Source organism: Silurus meridionalis, chromosome 28 (assembly GCF_014805685.1).
Source record: "Silurus meridionalis isolate SWU-2019-XX chromosome 28, ASM1480568v1, whole genome shotgun sequence".
Classification (NCBI taxonomy): domain Eukaryota; kingdom Metazoa; phylum Chordata; class Actinopteri; order Siluriformes; family Siluridae; genus Silurus; species Silurus meridionalis.
This window is the reverse complement of record NC_060911.1, coordinates 1,517,017-1,532,500: the sequence shown is the minus strand read 5'-3', so window position 1 is coordinate 1,532,500 and position 15,484 is coordinate 1,517,017. Positions and strand designations below refer to the sequence as shown.

The window sequence follows — 15,484 nt, the reverse complement described above, 5'->3', positions numbered from 1 at the left end:
CCAGGTTAGCATTCATCTTGAGGTTTTAAGTTGGGGTTTGATGGTACAGTGTAGTATATTGATTTAATTCTCTAGTGGAAGAAAACATTTTTTACTCCTTACGGAAGATCGTTTTTCTCTCTGCTCACTGCTGTGCCATTGATTTTTTGACATGGAATTGTTCTACCCATTCAATCTCCTTGTGGTTGCTTCAGTGTTCATTCTTTATTCTGGTTGAAGTTGCTGGATCTAGAGCCGATGTTCTGGGTCTGAGGTGGGAGTACACCCTGGTTGGGGCTCGGGTCAGTTACAGGGCACCGCACGTTACCCTTTAGTGTTGCCAGTGCACCTACTAGAGGTGGTAACTCGGTAGATATGGCAATGGACCCTGGATCAGAAGGTCACAAGTTCAAATTGCAGCACCACCAAGCTGCCACTCATAAGGCCCTTGAGCAAACCATCTATTGCTTAGTCGCTCTGGATTCTACAATTGGTGGAAAGACACCAGAGAACCTAAGAGGTCCTTGACAGGACATAGAGGAAATGTGTCAAAGCCTAACACTAACAATATCCCAAACTTAAAACTGACCCTGGGACTCTGTAGCTATTAAGCAATACTGCCCACTTGTGGAACTTGTTCTTCTGTTCAATCTTTTGAGTGGGGTAAAAATGTACTTCCTGTTCCTGTACTTCCCGGTTGTTCTCTGTGCTATACCTCAGTCATTGCACTCCAGGAATAAGGAGGAATCACTGGTAGTTCATGCTGCTGTCTCCTGATGAGAAGTTCCACATCAATTATAGGGCCAGGCAACCTCTGAAACGTCTGTGTATCGCAAGAACATGACTGCCATCAAGAAAATTCTGATCTTTTTTAACAACTTACGTTACGTGGTGTAGCGTGTCACTACGGTGATGTCACGTCGTTGGCTAAAAGGTTGGTTAATAAAATCCCATGATACTCTGTCTGTGAGTGTGATGGAAACTATGTGTGTGTGTGTGTGTGTGTGTGTGTGTGTGTGTTTGAGGGATTTGGGATTTGTGCATCGTTCCCCGCTGAGCCCTACACTCCAAAATTAAACCCTTGTTTCATCGTCTCGCACTCTGAAAGGAAAATATGATGAATCACGCACATGGTCTCCGAGCCGAGCGTAACTCGTATGTCTTTCGTTCCATTAGCAAATTAGCAATAGCGCTAAAGGAATGAATGTGCTAACAATGCTGCTAGATCAAAAACTTTACCAGACAGGAAGAGAGAGAATTCGCTGCCTGTAGCCACGCTGCAAAATGGATGAAATTGCTAATTTTATTTTCACTTAAAAAAAAAACAACAAAAAAAACGAGAGAATGTAATGTAATATAATTGTGAGCATTCCAAGGTTTTCCAACTCAGGATGTTCTCAACAGTCCTTTTGTAGAGATCAGCTTTCCTCAGCCTTCAAGCACAGATGAAGCTGGGTTTTCTTGTTTATGGAGCTGGCGTTGAGGGACCAGGTGAAGTTCTCCTGGTAAACACCCAGAAATTCGGTGCTTTACGCCAGCTTGTGTACTTCCTCTGTGTATGCTGAGTCATTGTTTTTGCTGATGAGACCCACCAAGGTCATATCCTCTGCAATCTTGATGATGTGATTCTAGAATCAGCAGTGTGAACAGCAAGGTGCTGTAGACACAGCACTGAGGGACACCAGTGCTCAGTGTGGTGGTGCTGGAAGTCTTACAGTCAGAAAGTTCAGAATACAGTTGCAGATAGAGGTGTTGAGGCCCAACAGGCTCAACTTCTCAATCAGGTTCTAAGTAGGGATGGTGTTGAATGCTGAGCTGAAGTCATTCGATTGTCATGATAGCTTAAAGAATTGGACCCACGGTGGGTTTGATTTTAACTTCTGCCTTGTCGATGCACAGGTAGATGCCTGCTGCGCCCTCGGAAAATCCACGCAAAGAAAGAAATGGAGCAAATTAAGCAGCAGGTGACGGCAAACACGTCCCCCGGCGACATCGTTATCGGAAAATCGACACGAATCTGCTTCAGTAAACTCCAGCAGCTGAAACTAAACACGGCAAATGGACGAGAAAAAACCCCCAGAGAGCTCGTTATGGAATTTATAATTATTACTGTTACTGTCATCATTATCACTGCTGCTTCATTACTTTCATTACGTCTCTCTCTCTCTCTCTCTCTCTCTCTCTCTCTCTCTCTCTTTTACACACTCAATACTCATTTAAATTCATACACATCGATGTCTTCAGCACCACCCATATTATATTATAATTAAATTATAACTGTTTACATGCTGTTTTGCACACCTTTTGATTGCTGCTGTTGCTGTTTTTAACAACATTTTGTGTTTGTATTTCTAAGTACAGTCTTGTATACAGTTCTCTTTTTCCACACTGGACTGTAACACATTATACAGAAGGTTTACTGGCAGCACTACAATGTGTTTTGTAATGTAATGTGTCTTGTGTCTGCACTGTTTGCACTCGATGCACTTTATGTTGTGAAACAACTTTCTTGAGTCCTCTAGTTCTGTTATGTAGCTCTGTGTTCTGTAATGTAGCTCTAATGATGTGTGATGTAGCTCTGTGTTCTGTTATGTAGCTCTAATGTCGTGTGATGTAGCTCTATGTTGTTTGATGGAGCTCTATAATGTGTGATGTAGCTCTGTGTTCTGTTATGTAGCTCTAATGTCGTGTGATGGAGCTCTGTGTTGTGTGATGTAGCTCTGTGTTCTGTTATGTAGCTCTAATGTCGTGTGATGAAGCTCTGTGTTGTGTGATGGAGCTCTGTGTTCTGTTATGTAGCTCTAATGTCGTGTGATGGAGCTCTGTGTTGTGTGATGGAGCTCTGTGTTCTGTTATGTAGCTCTAATGTCGTGTGATGGAGCTCTGTGTTGTGTGATGGAGCTCTGTGTTCTGTTATGTAGCTCTAATGTCGTGTGATGTAGGTCTGTGTTGTTTGATGGTGCGCTATAAGGTGTGAAGTAGGTCAGGATCTCAGAATAACACTTCATGACTCTTCTCTCCCCTTCAGCCACTGCTCGCAATCTTGGGGTAACTATGGACAATGAACTGTCCTTCTCCTCACATGTTGCTAATGTGGCTCGTTCTTGTTCATTTCTTCTCTACAACATCCAAAGGATTTGACCAGTTCTCTCCACACAGGCTGCTCAGGTGCTTGTTCAGTCTCTTGTCATTTCGAGACTGGACTACTGCAGCTCTCTGCTGGCAGGTCTTACTCTATTTTCGTCCATTGCAGATGATCCAAAACACAGCTGCATGACTTGTGTTCAACCTGCCTTCTCTGTTTTGGCACCAATGTGGTAGAATGAACTTTCCCCTAGATGTCCCAGCGGAATCCCTGGCCGACTTCAAACGACGGGTCAAGACCTTGCTCTTCCTGAAACACTAACACTTTCCAGGTTTGCTTTGTTTAAAATAATCCTCCTAACAGAGTTGTAGGCTGATTTACCTTAATTTGTAATCTAGTGTACCAGTGTAGATTTATTCAATATTAGAGACTCAAAGGACCGTTCGCACATCGCTCTGGACACGGGAGTCTGCTGAATGTCACAAATGTAAATGTTGTGTGATGTAGGTCTATGTTGTGTTGAGTGATGTAGCTCTGTGGCGTGTGATGTAGCTCTATGTTGTGTGATGTAGCTTTACATTGTATGGTGTGATGTATGGACACACACACACACACACACACACACACACACACACACACACACACACACACCTCTTGTGAAGATATATACAGTTCTAATGATTCATAAAAAATAAATGAATAAATTAGAAATCGAGCTCCAGAAGAATCCTGCAGATTGATTTGTTAATTGATGTGAATGAGATCGTGTGAATGAGATCGTGTGAATGAGATCGTGTTCATAGTGAGGTTTCATGACTGTTTGCTTCGTACTGCCTTGTGTTGTGTTGTGCTCTGACTGGGAAATGATGTCAGATTCGAGTTTGATCCTGAGAAATAGAGCACACACACATCGTTCTACTGTTTATAAGAAGGTAATCGATATTATTTCTCCGGCTCGCTTAGTTAAAGTGATGAGCGGAAACATTGCGGACGTCTTCAGCTATTGGGCCACACTGAAAACAGCTACTTCAGCAACGCTTGATCGTCTTGCATTAACTTTGGCTTTGAGATTCTTGAACAACTCTTTGAAGTGGGGAAAAAAATTTCCTTCAAATGTACACTTATTGCTTCTTCTTGTTTGTCCAAACTCCCTTTGTCTCCTGAGTCCCAAAACCTGGGAACTCCTTAAATAGCCTCACAAGAAGCACAACACATGGAGGTAGAATTCAACCAATTATCCTCAAGCTTAAAACTCAAAAATAAGTGGCAGTTATTTAGCGCAGTCTGTTGTGCTTGGGCCCGTTCCTCGCTAAACGCTAACGGGCTTTGCTTTGGTAAATAATGGCCGTGCTTTGGAGTAGGTCCCCAGAGTGGGAGGAATATGTCAGGATAAACAGACGGAGAGGACCAACATTGGCAGACTCACAAGTATACTGGACTTTGCCTGCAGCACGATCTGCTTTCAAATGCGGTGATGCTTTTCACACAAATACAAAACACACACACATCTTTTTGCTACGTCGTATATCTTGTAATCCCGGTCCTCTGAAGGTTAGAGAGTTTACTGTTCCCTCCGGCCACTGACGCAAGAACATGCAACCATGTCGATGGTTACCAATTGGCTTGATAAAAGATGCTCCACTATGCTATTATTAGAGCATATGAGACAGAGGATGTCACTGAATCTGGTAGCATGAATTCTTTCCGTCAATTGTAACAAGGAGACCTAAAATATATTTCATGAAGCTTTATAAAGAGAGAGCTTTCTATGGGTGGATTTTTGTGGAAGGTCTCCTGTGATAGATCTGACACCCTTTTAAACACCTTTGGGATCAATTAACATCAGTACCTGACTTTACTAACACCCTTGTGGCTAAATAAATCTCCACAAATCTTTACAAAATCTGATGAAACATCTTCCCAGAAGAGTGGACCTTAGTATAACAGCAAATAGAGAATGCATGTGGACTAGGAAGTCCAAAAAGAACCACATACCAATTGTACAGTCAGGTGTCCCCAAATGTTTGTCCACAAATTTGATGTACGAGTGAAAGCTAGTTGTCCTTTTTTTTTTTAAACCTCCTCAGATTCACACACAAAGAAATGAATCAGACTGAAAAAACCCACAGTAACTCTGAAATTGGATTTTTATGGAGATGCACTAAAATTAATAGGATACATTAAAAGTAGAACATTTCACCCGGGGCGAAAACGTACCAGCTCGTTTTCCATACAATCATATTTTTGCACGTGGAGCTTGTGGAAATTGAGCATATCAAGCTTTTTTTTTTTTCTTCATGGCTGGAAGCTCTGTGGCAGGAAGGTCAGACTAGTGGATTAGCATGTGTAGGTGTGGTAGGGATCGTTTTGCTTAATTAAATATATATTATTTTTTTGAACTAATGCTCTGCTGTTGATCTCTTACTTGTATCCCAAATACTCTACAGTTAAATGTATAAGCATTTGGAACAGGGACACAATTTTGGTTCTTTTGCCTCTGTACACCACCACAAGGAACGTGACCTGAAGCAATCAAGATGTGATTGTAGTGTAGACTTTCAGATTTAAATCAAGAGATTTACCTTTTTGAAGGTTCCCCACATTTTCAGAGGCTTCACTATTATTTATCAAACTGACATCATTAACAACTTGCTGGAACCCACAGACATGACCCAATTCTGTCATGAGTTTGGTTCCTTTGTGATGTTTTGCCAGACTTTTACCTCAGTTTTACTGAGTTGCTGCTTGTTTACAGGTCTTACTTCAGCTAGTAAACAGCATCTCAACAGGCCTGCGGTGAGGAGACTTAAACATTTAACATCATTTCTTCTTCCTTCAGTCTTCCAACATATCTCGATTGGATCACAAATCCATTTGAGAGGTATACATATGCCTGTGTGGATGGCAAAATACTTCCTGACACTAGATAAACAAGTTTACAGACACAGCAGGAAGGTCCAATCCTGCTCCTGAGGATCTCATCACCATGAATGTTAAAATGAAGTCTGTATGATTTTCTGAATGTCAGGTTTATTATTCCAGGTTAAAGAACACAAATTCAGTGTATCTTACCTTCCGTGAGCGGAGCCTAACTGGAACCTCCTGTTCCTGTTTGGGGTTGCTGTGTACCTCATCCATATTTGGACTCATTTGAAGAATCGTCATGTGATTTGAGGCTTCCGTACCATGTTCAAATGAAGACTCATCGTCCGGTGAGACCTCTGTGGTAATGCTTTGGGAATTTCCAAGAAATCCAGCCTCGGGGGTATTCTTTTGGACCTCCATGTGTACTTTACTGGACCTCAAGGTTGCTGAAAATGCTAAAGTTGTGATCTCAGGCATGTCCCCTATCTCTGGACATAGTGCTTCATCAACTAACTCAGTAAATGACACCTCTGGAATGGTGTCCAGTTTGGAGTGGCAGTCTCTGCACTTGTCAGATAACTCACATGGGGGTAATTCTATGGATGGGGTGAGGTTGTGAACCGGCAGAACCTCTTCGCTTTTGACTACCTGGTCATTGTCAGGGGCTTGAATGTTGGATTTAAGGATAACATCAGGACTATCATTGGTAATTTGAGAAGCTTCAGACTGCTTGATCTCTGTGGTCATGACAGTACTACTTTTTGCACCACTATGCTTATCTGGTACAAGCAATGGCTTTGGATCAGAGTTATTAAAGTTATCCTCGACCATGTCTGATGTTTCTACACCTTGTTGGACCACAGGATCAGCAATGGTGTCTTCTCCCATTAGCTCACCATAGGTTTTAAGGTTTCCTGATAATTTTTTTGTCACCTTCTTATTTGGGATAATTTCAGAATAAATATCTTTGGAGGCAACAGTCATTGGAGATAAATCTTGTGTCTTGGCTTCTACAGTAGTTGCTGAAGAATGACCAAAGTTTGATATAGTTTTATTAGTGATCTTGCCACCTTTTATATGTATCTCATCAAGGATCCCATAAAGAGATTGATCTGAAATGGGTTCTGCATGGTCCTGATTTGATGGACTGTCTTTGGAATGGATGACGTCTTCATCCGCCATTGTGTTCCTGATCACCACAAAGGTGAGACCTTTGGTAAATGTTTGACTGCTTGTTCCATCATAGCTAGTCTTCCTCTTTCTGCCCCCTGGACAGCTTTCAACTCTGGGAAGATGACGGTGACATTCTGGCATTGAAGCGCATCTTTCTCGCTGTCTTTGACCTGCTGGGCTACCAACGCCAGCATGGCAGCAAACTAGGTCCAGGTCATCATAGCTGTACTGCTTCCTCGAGTGTGGGGTTACGTGATCCTCCCAGCTCCTTGTGCGCAAGGCTACAGGCATGGCCAATGATCCCTGCTATTCCATAGAGCCCTGCTCTGATGCCCACTCGAAGTAGAAGGAGTCCTGAGAAAAAATATTGAGCAAGAGAGGCAAAGAGAGAGAGAGACATTATTCTGAAATGCCTTCCAGTCCCTCGTCAATGAAAGCTGACAAATTTAACAGATGTCAGATGTGAGCATAGCACTTAGAGTCAAGTTTAATCATCCCCATCATCCCTAAGTGGTCATCAACAGCTATTCAGAAAAGAACCACAACAGCTTTCTGCCTTTCTGCTCTCTGTACACATATTCAAACTCTGACCCACTTATCCTCTGATATGGTCCTTAAAATACAAGGCAACACATGATAAAGAGTTCATTCATTATCCAGGGGATAAACAAGAGACACGGGACACACCAGACACGGTTTAGTCACAGCAGAGAGGCTTAAAGGAACCGGACGACCGCAAAAATGCTAATATGAAGCCTGGACACAAAACTGAATCAAACTGGATGCAGGGAATGTGTTTGTAAATCGTTTCTAAATATCATTTAGTTCACAAAAAATAAATATTATTCCAGTTTTTGCTGTAATTCATTTACATTATCAAATGACTACACTAGTCGTCAAAAATTAATGGCACCTTATAAAGATAGAAAGCACTATTCTGGAAGGTTTTACACATGCCTTGCCTTCTAAGATCTTTTACACAGTTTGGTTTCTTTCAGCTCACTGTAAACATTGCCATTTATAAAGTCAGATGGGCATGTCTACATGTTAAACAGTGGCAATTTTAAAGTATCTGGTTTAGGTTTATTATTAAATTTTTTATTTAGTAAAAAAAGTACATGCATATTTTCTTTAAAATAAATAAAGGTAGTTTCCTGATGATGGAAATGCGTAACAATGATACCATCATAACATGAAAAAAATTTAAGTCGAGACATGGACTAGCCTATCCAGGAGTCTTAAAGAATTTTAAACAGTATGGGGTAATATACTGTTAATAATTTAACAAATTACGGAACATGATGCAGCAAAACAGAAAAATGTCGGTTCTGTAATGTATGTACTATACAGCATGTATACAAGTTTAAAAAAATCATACGTCGAACCACTCGGGACGGCGTCTCAATTACATTTTGTGATAAAAGGCAATAGAAATTGTGATGTGAGGGACTGGCAACCCATCCAGGATTCTATTCTCAGGATTCTGGATCTATTGCAAATCCTGTCCAGGATAGAGTGATTATTGAAGATGAATGAAGGAATGAATGAAAGGAAAAAGGTTGTTCTCATGATTTCCACTCGGCCACCAAATGCTGGCTCACTCCCTATTAAAAGTTTCCAAAGTTCCAAAACGAACTTTTCAATAAAAGTGGGTTGACAAATGAGAAGGCAGCTCAGCTTCATGCTGCAACAGCAGGAGCTCGTGATGTTCTTGACATCTCTGTGGATATGGTGGTTAGTGGCCGAGGGAGTCGTTCCCTAATCAGAGCATTCCTCTCACATCTGGTGAGCGGAATCTCTCTGCAGGGAACATCTGGTTACTCGGTTGATCCCGCAAAGGGGCTGCTCTGTTTCTTCAGGCTATGTGCATATCTAGTCCTGACTGCTCGGTTTTTTATAGGGCTGTTAAGAAAATAAGTAGAATAAAGCAAAAGTACCTCAATTCATCAGCACTTGTCCCTTCTTCTCGATGTTCTCTCTCCGTCTTGTCGTGACTGTTGCCTAGTCTTGGCGATGTCGTGACCTGTTACTCAATGTCCACATTAAGGAAGTGAGATCACTATGGACTCAACAGTCCCTGTTCTGGGGTCATCTGGATCACTGGGAGCGCACCCATCCAGGCGTGAGTGTTCCACAGCCCAATCAAAGACCAGAAACAAATTTGAGAAGTCAGTCCAGAGCCTTTTTCACGAAGCTCTTCATGCACCAAGAAGCCACCAAGATCTTTCCATTCCCAAAGCTCCTCCTGATCATGTCTCCTCTACTCCTCAGAAGTGTTCCCAGAAAATCCCAGGTCAAGTCTGAGAGCTGTTTCTTGACTAGGCCACAGCCAGGCAGAGAATTGGAGAAAGAGTCTGGGTGAAGTGTTGTGAGGAGCAGCAGCAGGAGCAGCAGACGCTCATCTTGATCGCATTAGCGGGTTTTAGCTGACGCAGATATGACTGCTCTGTTTCTCCATGCGCTCCTGACAATGTCTAAGACTGAGTCATCTCTCTCTCTCTTTCTCTCTCTCTCTCTCTCTCTCTGTCTCTGTCTTTTTCTTATTTACTGTCATCTGCTTATTCTCTCTCCTTCCTACCCCTTCCTTCGTCCTCCCACAGTTTTCTCACAGGAGTTCACTACTTCCTCTCTCCCTCTCTCTTCCTCCCTCTCTCTCTCTTCCTCCCTCTCTCTCTCTTTCTCTCTCTCTCTCTTTCGCTCCAACTCTCTCCAAGTTTGACGTCTGCGAGTCGGTTTTGATTAAAAACAGGCGTGCCGTCGCGTACAGCTCTGCGACTCAGGGTTAGCTGGGTGCAGGATTGCTGCAATGTTTGGCTCTTGACTTTTTGTTTTCTTTCGTTTTTTTTTTTTTTTTCGTTCATGTCTCAAACCCTGTAACTGTATAAGCATCCTTGTGCAAAGGGTCAAAAATGAAGAAATCAGATGGATTAGAACAAACAAAAGAGAGGTCGAAACGGCGCGACGTGCTGTCGCAGACATTCCTGGACGTGATGCCAGCGCTGTGAAAACACAGGACTTGGCAGTGGTGTCTTGGAGTTTTGATTTTTTTTTTCCTACACATCTGGGTAAGGAGGCCCGCTGGAACGGCTGGAACACTGACTCAACTGTGTCTTCAGGCCTTGGCTAAGGAAAACAAGCTCTCCTGCTTTTCTCTTAGTGTGTAGCCCATTCATTCCCTAATATAGACACAGTGTTGGGCAGCTAAGCTCTCTCTCTCTCTTTCTCTCTCTCTCTCATTCTGTTTCTCTGCCATTTTAAAGGTACATGTCTTCTTCTTCTTCAACATCAATTAGCTTTACAGTAAAAGTGACATCACTGAGTACACACATACCAGTCCACATGTGGTCCCCATTTGCTTTTTGTCTCTCATGGGAAATTGATAAGATGTTGGATGAGAAGGCTGCGAGTTTAAATCCACCCCACCCCGAAATAGGCTGCCACTGTTGGGCCCTTCAGCAAGGCCCTTACACAAGTGCTTAGTTGTAGGAATGAGATAGTTGTAGGTCACTCTGGATAAGGGCATTGACCAAATGCCGTAAATGTAAAAGTGAAGATGTTCCACTAGATTTTGTGGAGATTTTTTTTGAGGCTATTAATTTAGTCATAAGGGTATTAAAGTAGATGAGGTGAGGATGCCTGAGGAATAATTAATCCCAAAGGTGTTGAATAGGGTTTAAGATCTATAACAGGAGATCTTCCACATCTGAAATGCAGATCTTCATGGAGCTGGTTTTGAGCACAGGAGCATTGTCATGCTGGAACAGGTTTGGGTGAAGGAAAAAGAATCTAATCAAAAAGAAAACACAAAATATGATACACTATAATACTATACAACAAAAATAAACACTATAACATGATAAAGTTTATCCCACCACCGTATTGTTGTGAAACAGCGTGAAATTTGTTTAAATGAAACACAAAATTGCCAAAAATTTACATAATGATATATTAGCACATATGTTAGCATGAAGCAGTGATTAGCGTGCATGCAAAATCCCGACACGCCTCAGCAAGTAACATCCGGGTGTACATCATATGAGATTCTGTATTGTTAGCGTTAACGTTAGCTTGCGAGTTATCGCGCGTAATCTCTTCCGCCTTTAGCCAATAATAAATGAGCATTACACTGAGCGTATGATTTATAATCCTGATTATCCCACACAAATTGGATTAAAACCTTTTTACAAATTGGCCTTTCAACGCTTAAATGCCAAGAGTCTGTGGGTGAATAACCTCATCTAAACACACACACACACACACACACACACACACACACACATACACACACAGTAATGAATATTGAACACGTCTTCTATAGTGTTGCGAGTTTATTAGTTAGCTGGTCCTGTGAAAAAAAAGTTTTTCAGTATAATGTAAAATATAATGTATAATGCACACACGCACACGCACACACACACACACACACACACACACACACACACACACACACACACACAAATATAGGCATCATTATATTTTGTAAATGTTAACTCAGACTCAGACTCGTCTCCTAATGCAAACATGATACTCTTCGCTAATCAGAACCCGAATCTCTGAACCCTTTGCTAGAACCCTGCACCTTTATCTAATTAGCCGAACCATCAGAAGATGAGCTCTGAGAGGAGGAGAAAAAGAATCGAGATAAAGAAGATAAAGATCAGCTCTGGAGTCTTCCTTTTCCTGTTCCTACACACTATTCAGCTTCACAACCATGCCCAGTTCACAGCTAACACACTGGAGGACCATTCATCATCTCTGTGTGTGTGTGTGTGTGTGTGTGTGTGTGTGTGTGTACAAGACTCTCTGGAACTCCATCTGTAATATGAAGCCTCACCTTTTATCCTGACCATCTGACCCCGTACAATCTCCTGCGACCTTCCAATAGCGCTGAACACCGTGTTCAATGCACCAATGCAAAGTGTTGTAGTTATAACAATTTTTCTTGAGTCATGCCTGTGTTTAGGAGCTCAGCCCATCCCCCAATCCACCCTCAATCCACCCCTCAATCCACCCTCAATCCACCCTCAATCCACCCCAATCCCCCTTAATCCACCCTCAATCCACCCTCAATCCACCCCAATCCCCCTTAATCCACCCTCAATCCACCCTCAATCCACCCCAATCCCCCTTAATCCACTCTCAATCTTTCCTCAATCCACCCTCAATCCACCCCAATCCACTCTCAATCCACCCCAATGCACCCTCAATCCATCCCCAATTCACCCTCAATTCATCCCCTAATCCACCCTCAATCAACTCCCCCATTCCTCCCTCGATCCCCCTCAATCTACCCCAATGTCCATTAGAAAGTAAAAGCTGATCCCAAATGGTCACTGGAGACATGATAGATATCATCACATTTGGACACCTGACTTTTCCAGGCAGATGTGGTTCCTCCTCAAACAAAGTTAGTGTCACACAATTGCATCAGACATCTTTGGAAATTTTGCCTTCGCTTGAACTAGGAGACCCAACCCTATTCCAACAGGGCAATGCTCCTGTGCACAAAGACCCCAAAGGCTCCATGAAAATCTGCTTGCCATGGGTTGGAAGATGTGGAAGATCTCCTGCTATAGAGCTCTAGCCCTATTGAACAGCTTTAGGATGAATGTAAATGCTGACTGCACCCCAGGCCTCCTCACCCTCTCTACATCAGTACCTGACTTTATTAATACCTTTGTGGTTGAACAAATCTCCATAAAATCTTCACAAAATCTAGTGGAAAATCTTCCCAGAAGAGTGGAGCTTATTATAGGAGTAAGTGGGGATTACATGTGGAATAAGTAACTCAGTTGTCGATATAGTTGACTTTTGTCCCTGTAGTCTATATTGTTTATCTTTACATGTGCAATGAAACGGGAATTCCCCCTCACACTAGCACGTGGCAAATAAAAAGCCAAATTAACAGGGCGATTTGTTCTCTTCGGCTCGCTCCTAAAAATGTCCGCAAAGAGTAAACATTTCCACATTCCAGTTACCCAGCCTGCTTCACACGCTTACCGAAACATTAGCAGTTAATCAGAACGGTTGTAAATTGCCTTTCTGATAAACGAGGACGTCGAGATCAAGGTCAGAGCCTATTAGAGTCGCGCCGATGAAATATTCAAGAGACGGAAAACGTCTAATCGAATATTCATGCGCTCTAATTTTGCCGGAATAGGCAGAGTGTCACGCGCAAACAAAATTGCAATTACACTGAATTAAGAACTGCGAAAAAAACACACCCACACACACACACACACACACACACACACACACTCAAAGACAATGTGTGATAAATTAAACGAGGTGTTCATTTTACTCCACTTCCACCAAATTACTCAAGGAGGACGATTTGTCTTTTTTTTTTTTACTTTTAAATTTAATGCACGTTTTCAATTAGACGCTTCCAAATGTTTCATCAAATCTAAACTATGGAGACAAACCAAGTGTCAATAAATAAAAGTCTGTGTCTAATTTCTTTTGAAGCAGAACGACCGAATGTAATTCCACTTTGCTCCTGACGGCCTTAAGACCCGTGAGGTCATTGTGATCCATGAGGGTTCAACTCAAGAACCACGAACCGTGAACAGTAAAGATGAGAAATCTGTTTACAGATTCAAATCTTTCTGAATAAGTTAGTGAACGGATCTGAGTCTCACGAGTCCATTGAGTCACTTGAGGCAGTAGCGATTCTGCCTGCTTTTACAATGGAATTCCACTAGGGGCACTCACCAAATCCTTAGAATTCACCAAATCTGTGGATTTCGCACATCTGATGGATTCGCTGAATCGCACGGTTCATGCCGATAAGCCAGGACATGTATAGGAGCCGCAACATTGAGTCTCTTGTGTTTCTGACCATTGCAGGAAGTTTCCTGAACAACTCAGCTACTTGTTGCTACAAGCACTTGCTAACAACAACTAAACAACTAAATGGAGTAAATGAACATTTTGTATTTATATAAGTTGTTATTGGCAAGAAAGCCAATGACTCAAGTGATCCGAATGAATGAATGAAGAGAAGGATTCTTGAGTCCCGAGTGATATAAAGCATCAGGTTATTAAACCCGGATGAATCCAGATTCCCTCATCTCTAGTCAACAGTTGACCCTCAACAATGCTGTAACTGTAATAAATGGACATTCGCTGGTGAAGATGAGGATGATTGTTTGGTTCCTTTTAAAGTTTCTTCCTCATGAAGTCTCAGGGAGTTTTTCCCTCACCACCCTCACCTCCGGCTCAGTCATCAGGGAAACATTTAGAGGAACTCAATTTAGCTTATATTTAGCACAGTTTTGAGACAGTGTCCATTTTTAAATGTGTTGTACACAAAAACAATTTGTATTGTTCTAATGGGCGATTTTTCACTTGTTTGCATAGGAAAGATTTAATAGACAAATAGACATTCTCTGTTTTCAAAACAGCAGAGAAGATTATGGACCTTTAAAGAAGTAGATGCCGAACTCACAAACATCCCGAACCATCTAGAGACGTACCAGTGCCAATTGGATCCCACTTCATGTGTGGAGTTCGGACACTTGACCTCCTGGAGTGTTTAAAGGCTCTGGCATGGAGAAGCTGGTGTTGGATCTGTGATATCTCAGATGTTGAGCTATTTTATGAGTTGCTCAGTAGCTCCTAGTTTTATAACCATAATGACTGTAAAAGACTGTAGAAAGATCATCAGTCAAAATCACACACTCCAGTGCTCATGTTAGTTCTCACTCTCCAGTGTTCTGTAGTGTTTAAAGACTATAATCACACTCTTGATGTCACTCAGATGAGGATGAGGTTCTGCTTTTGAGTCTGGTTCCTCTCAAGGTTTCTTCCTTATAACATCTAAGGGAGTTTTTCCTTCACCACAGTCTCCATGGTGCTCATCAGGGATAAACACACACCATTCACCTTCACTGTTACATTCTGTAAAGCTGCTTTGAGACGATGTGTGTTGTGAAAAGCGCAATAGAAATAAACTTGACTTGACTTGATACGTACAGTTGTGTTCAAAATTATTCAACCCCCACTGAAATTGATTGTTTTGGTCGGTTTGACATTGATTATGATCATTCAGTCATCCTGCTTACAATTAAATCAAAGAGGCACGTGTAGGTCAGACAAATATAACATAACATTTATAATGAAATAACCACAAATGTCTTTTCTGAGCTCACATCATTATCAGTTTTATTCAACCCCCAAGTGACATTCAATCTTAGTACTTAGTACAACATCCTTTTACAGTAATAACAGCTTTTAAACGTGAAGCATAGCTTGACACAAGTGTCTTGCAGCGATCTACGGGTATCTTCGCCCATTCATCATGGGCAAAAGCCTCCAGTTCAGTCACATTCTTAGGCTTGCGCACTGCAACTGCTTTCTTTAAGTCCCACCAGAGGTTCT

General features: G+C 41.9%; 1 protein-coding gene across 2 annotated transcripts in view; it reads right to left on the bottom strand.

The window, feature by feature from the left end:
* dlc1 (DLC1 Rho GTPase activating protein) overlaps window positions 1-10,200 on the bottom strand; it is an 83,637-nt gene extending 73,437 nt beyond the window's left edge. For both annotated transcript variants that reach the window (XR_006924885.1, XM_046843364.1), the window contains exons 1-2: window positions 9,040-10,200; window positions 6,137-7,456 (exon numbers count right to left, since the gene is read on the bottom strand). Coding sequence is in view for 1 of the 2 variants with exons in the window: in XM_046843364.1 (XP_046699320.1) it covers window positions 6,137-7,393 (1,257 nt within the window). In the remaining variant the exon portion in view is untranslated. The remainder of the gene's footprint in view (window positions 1-6,136; window positions 7,457-9,039) is intronic.
* Between the last annotated feature and the right edge of the window lie 5,284 nt (window positions 10,201-15,484).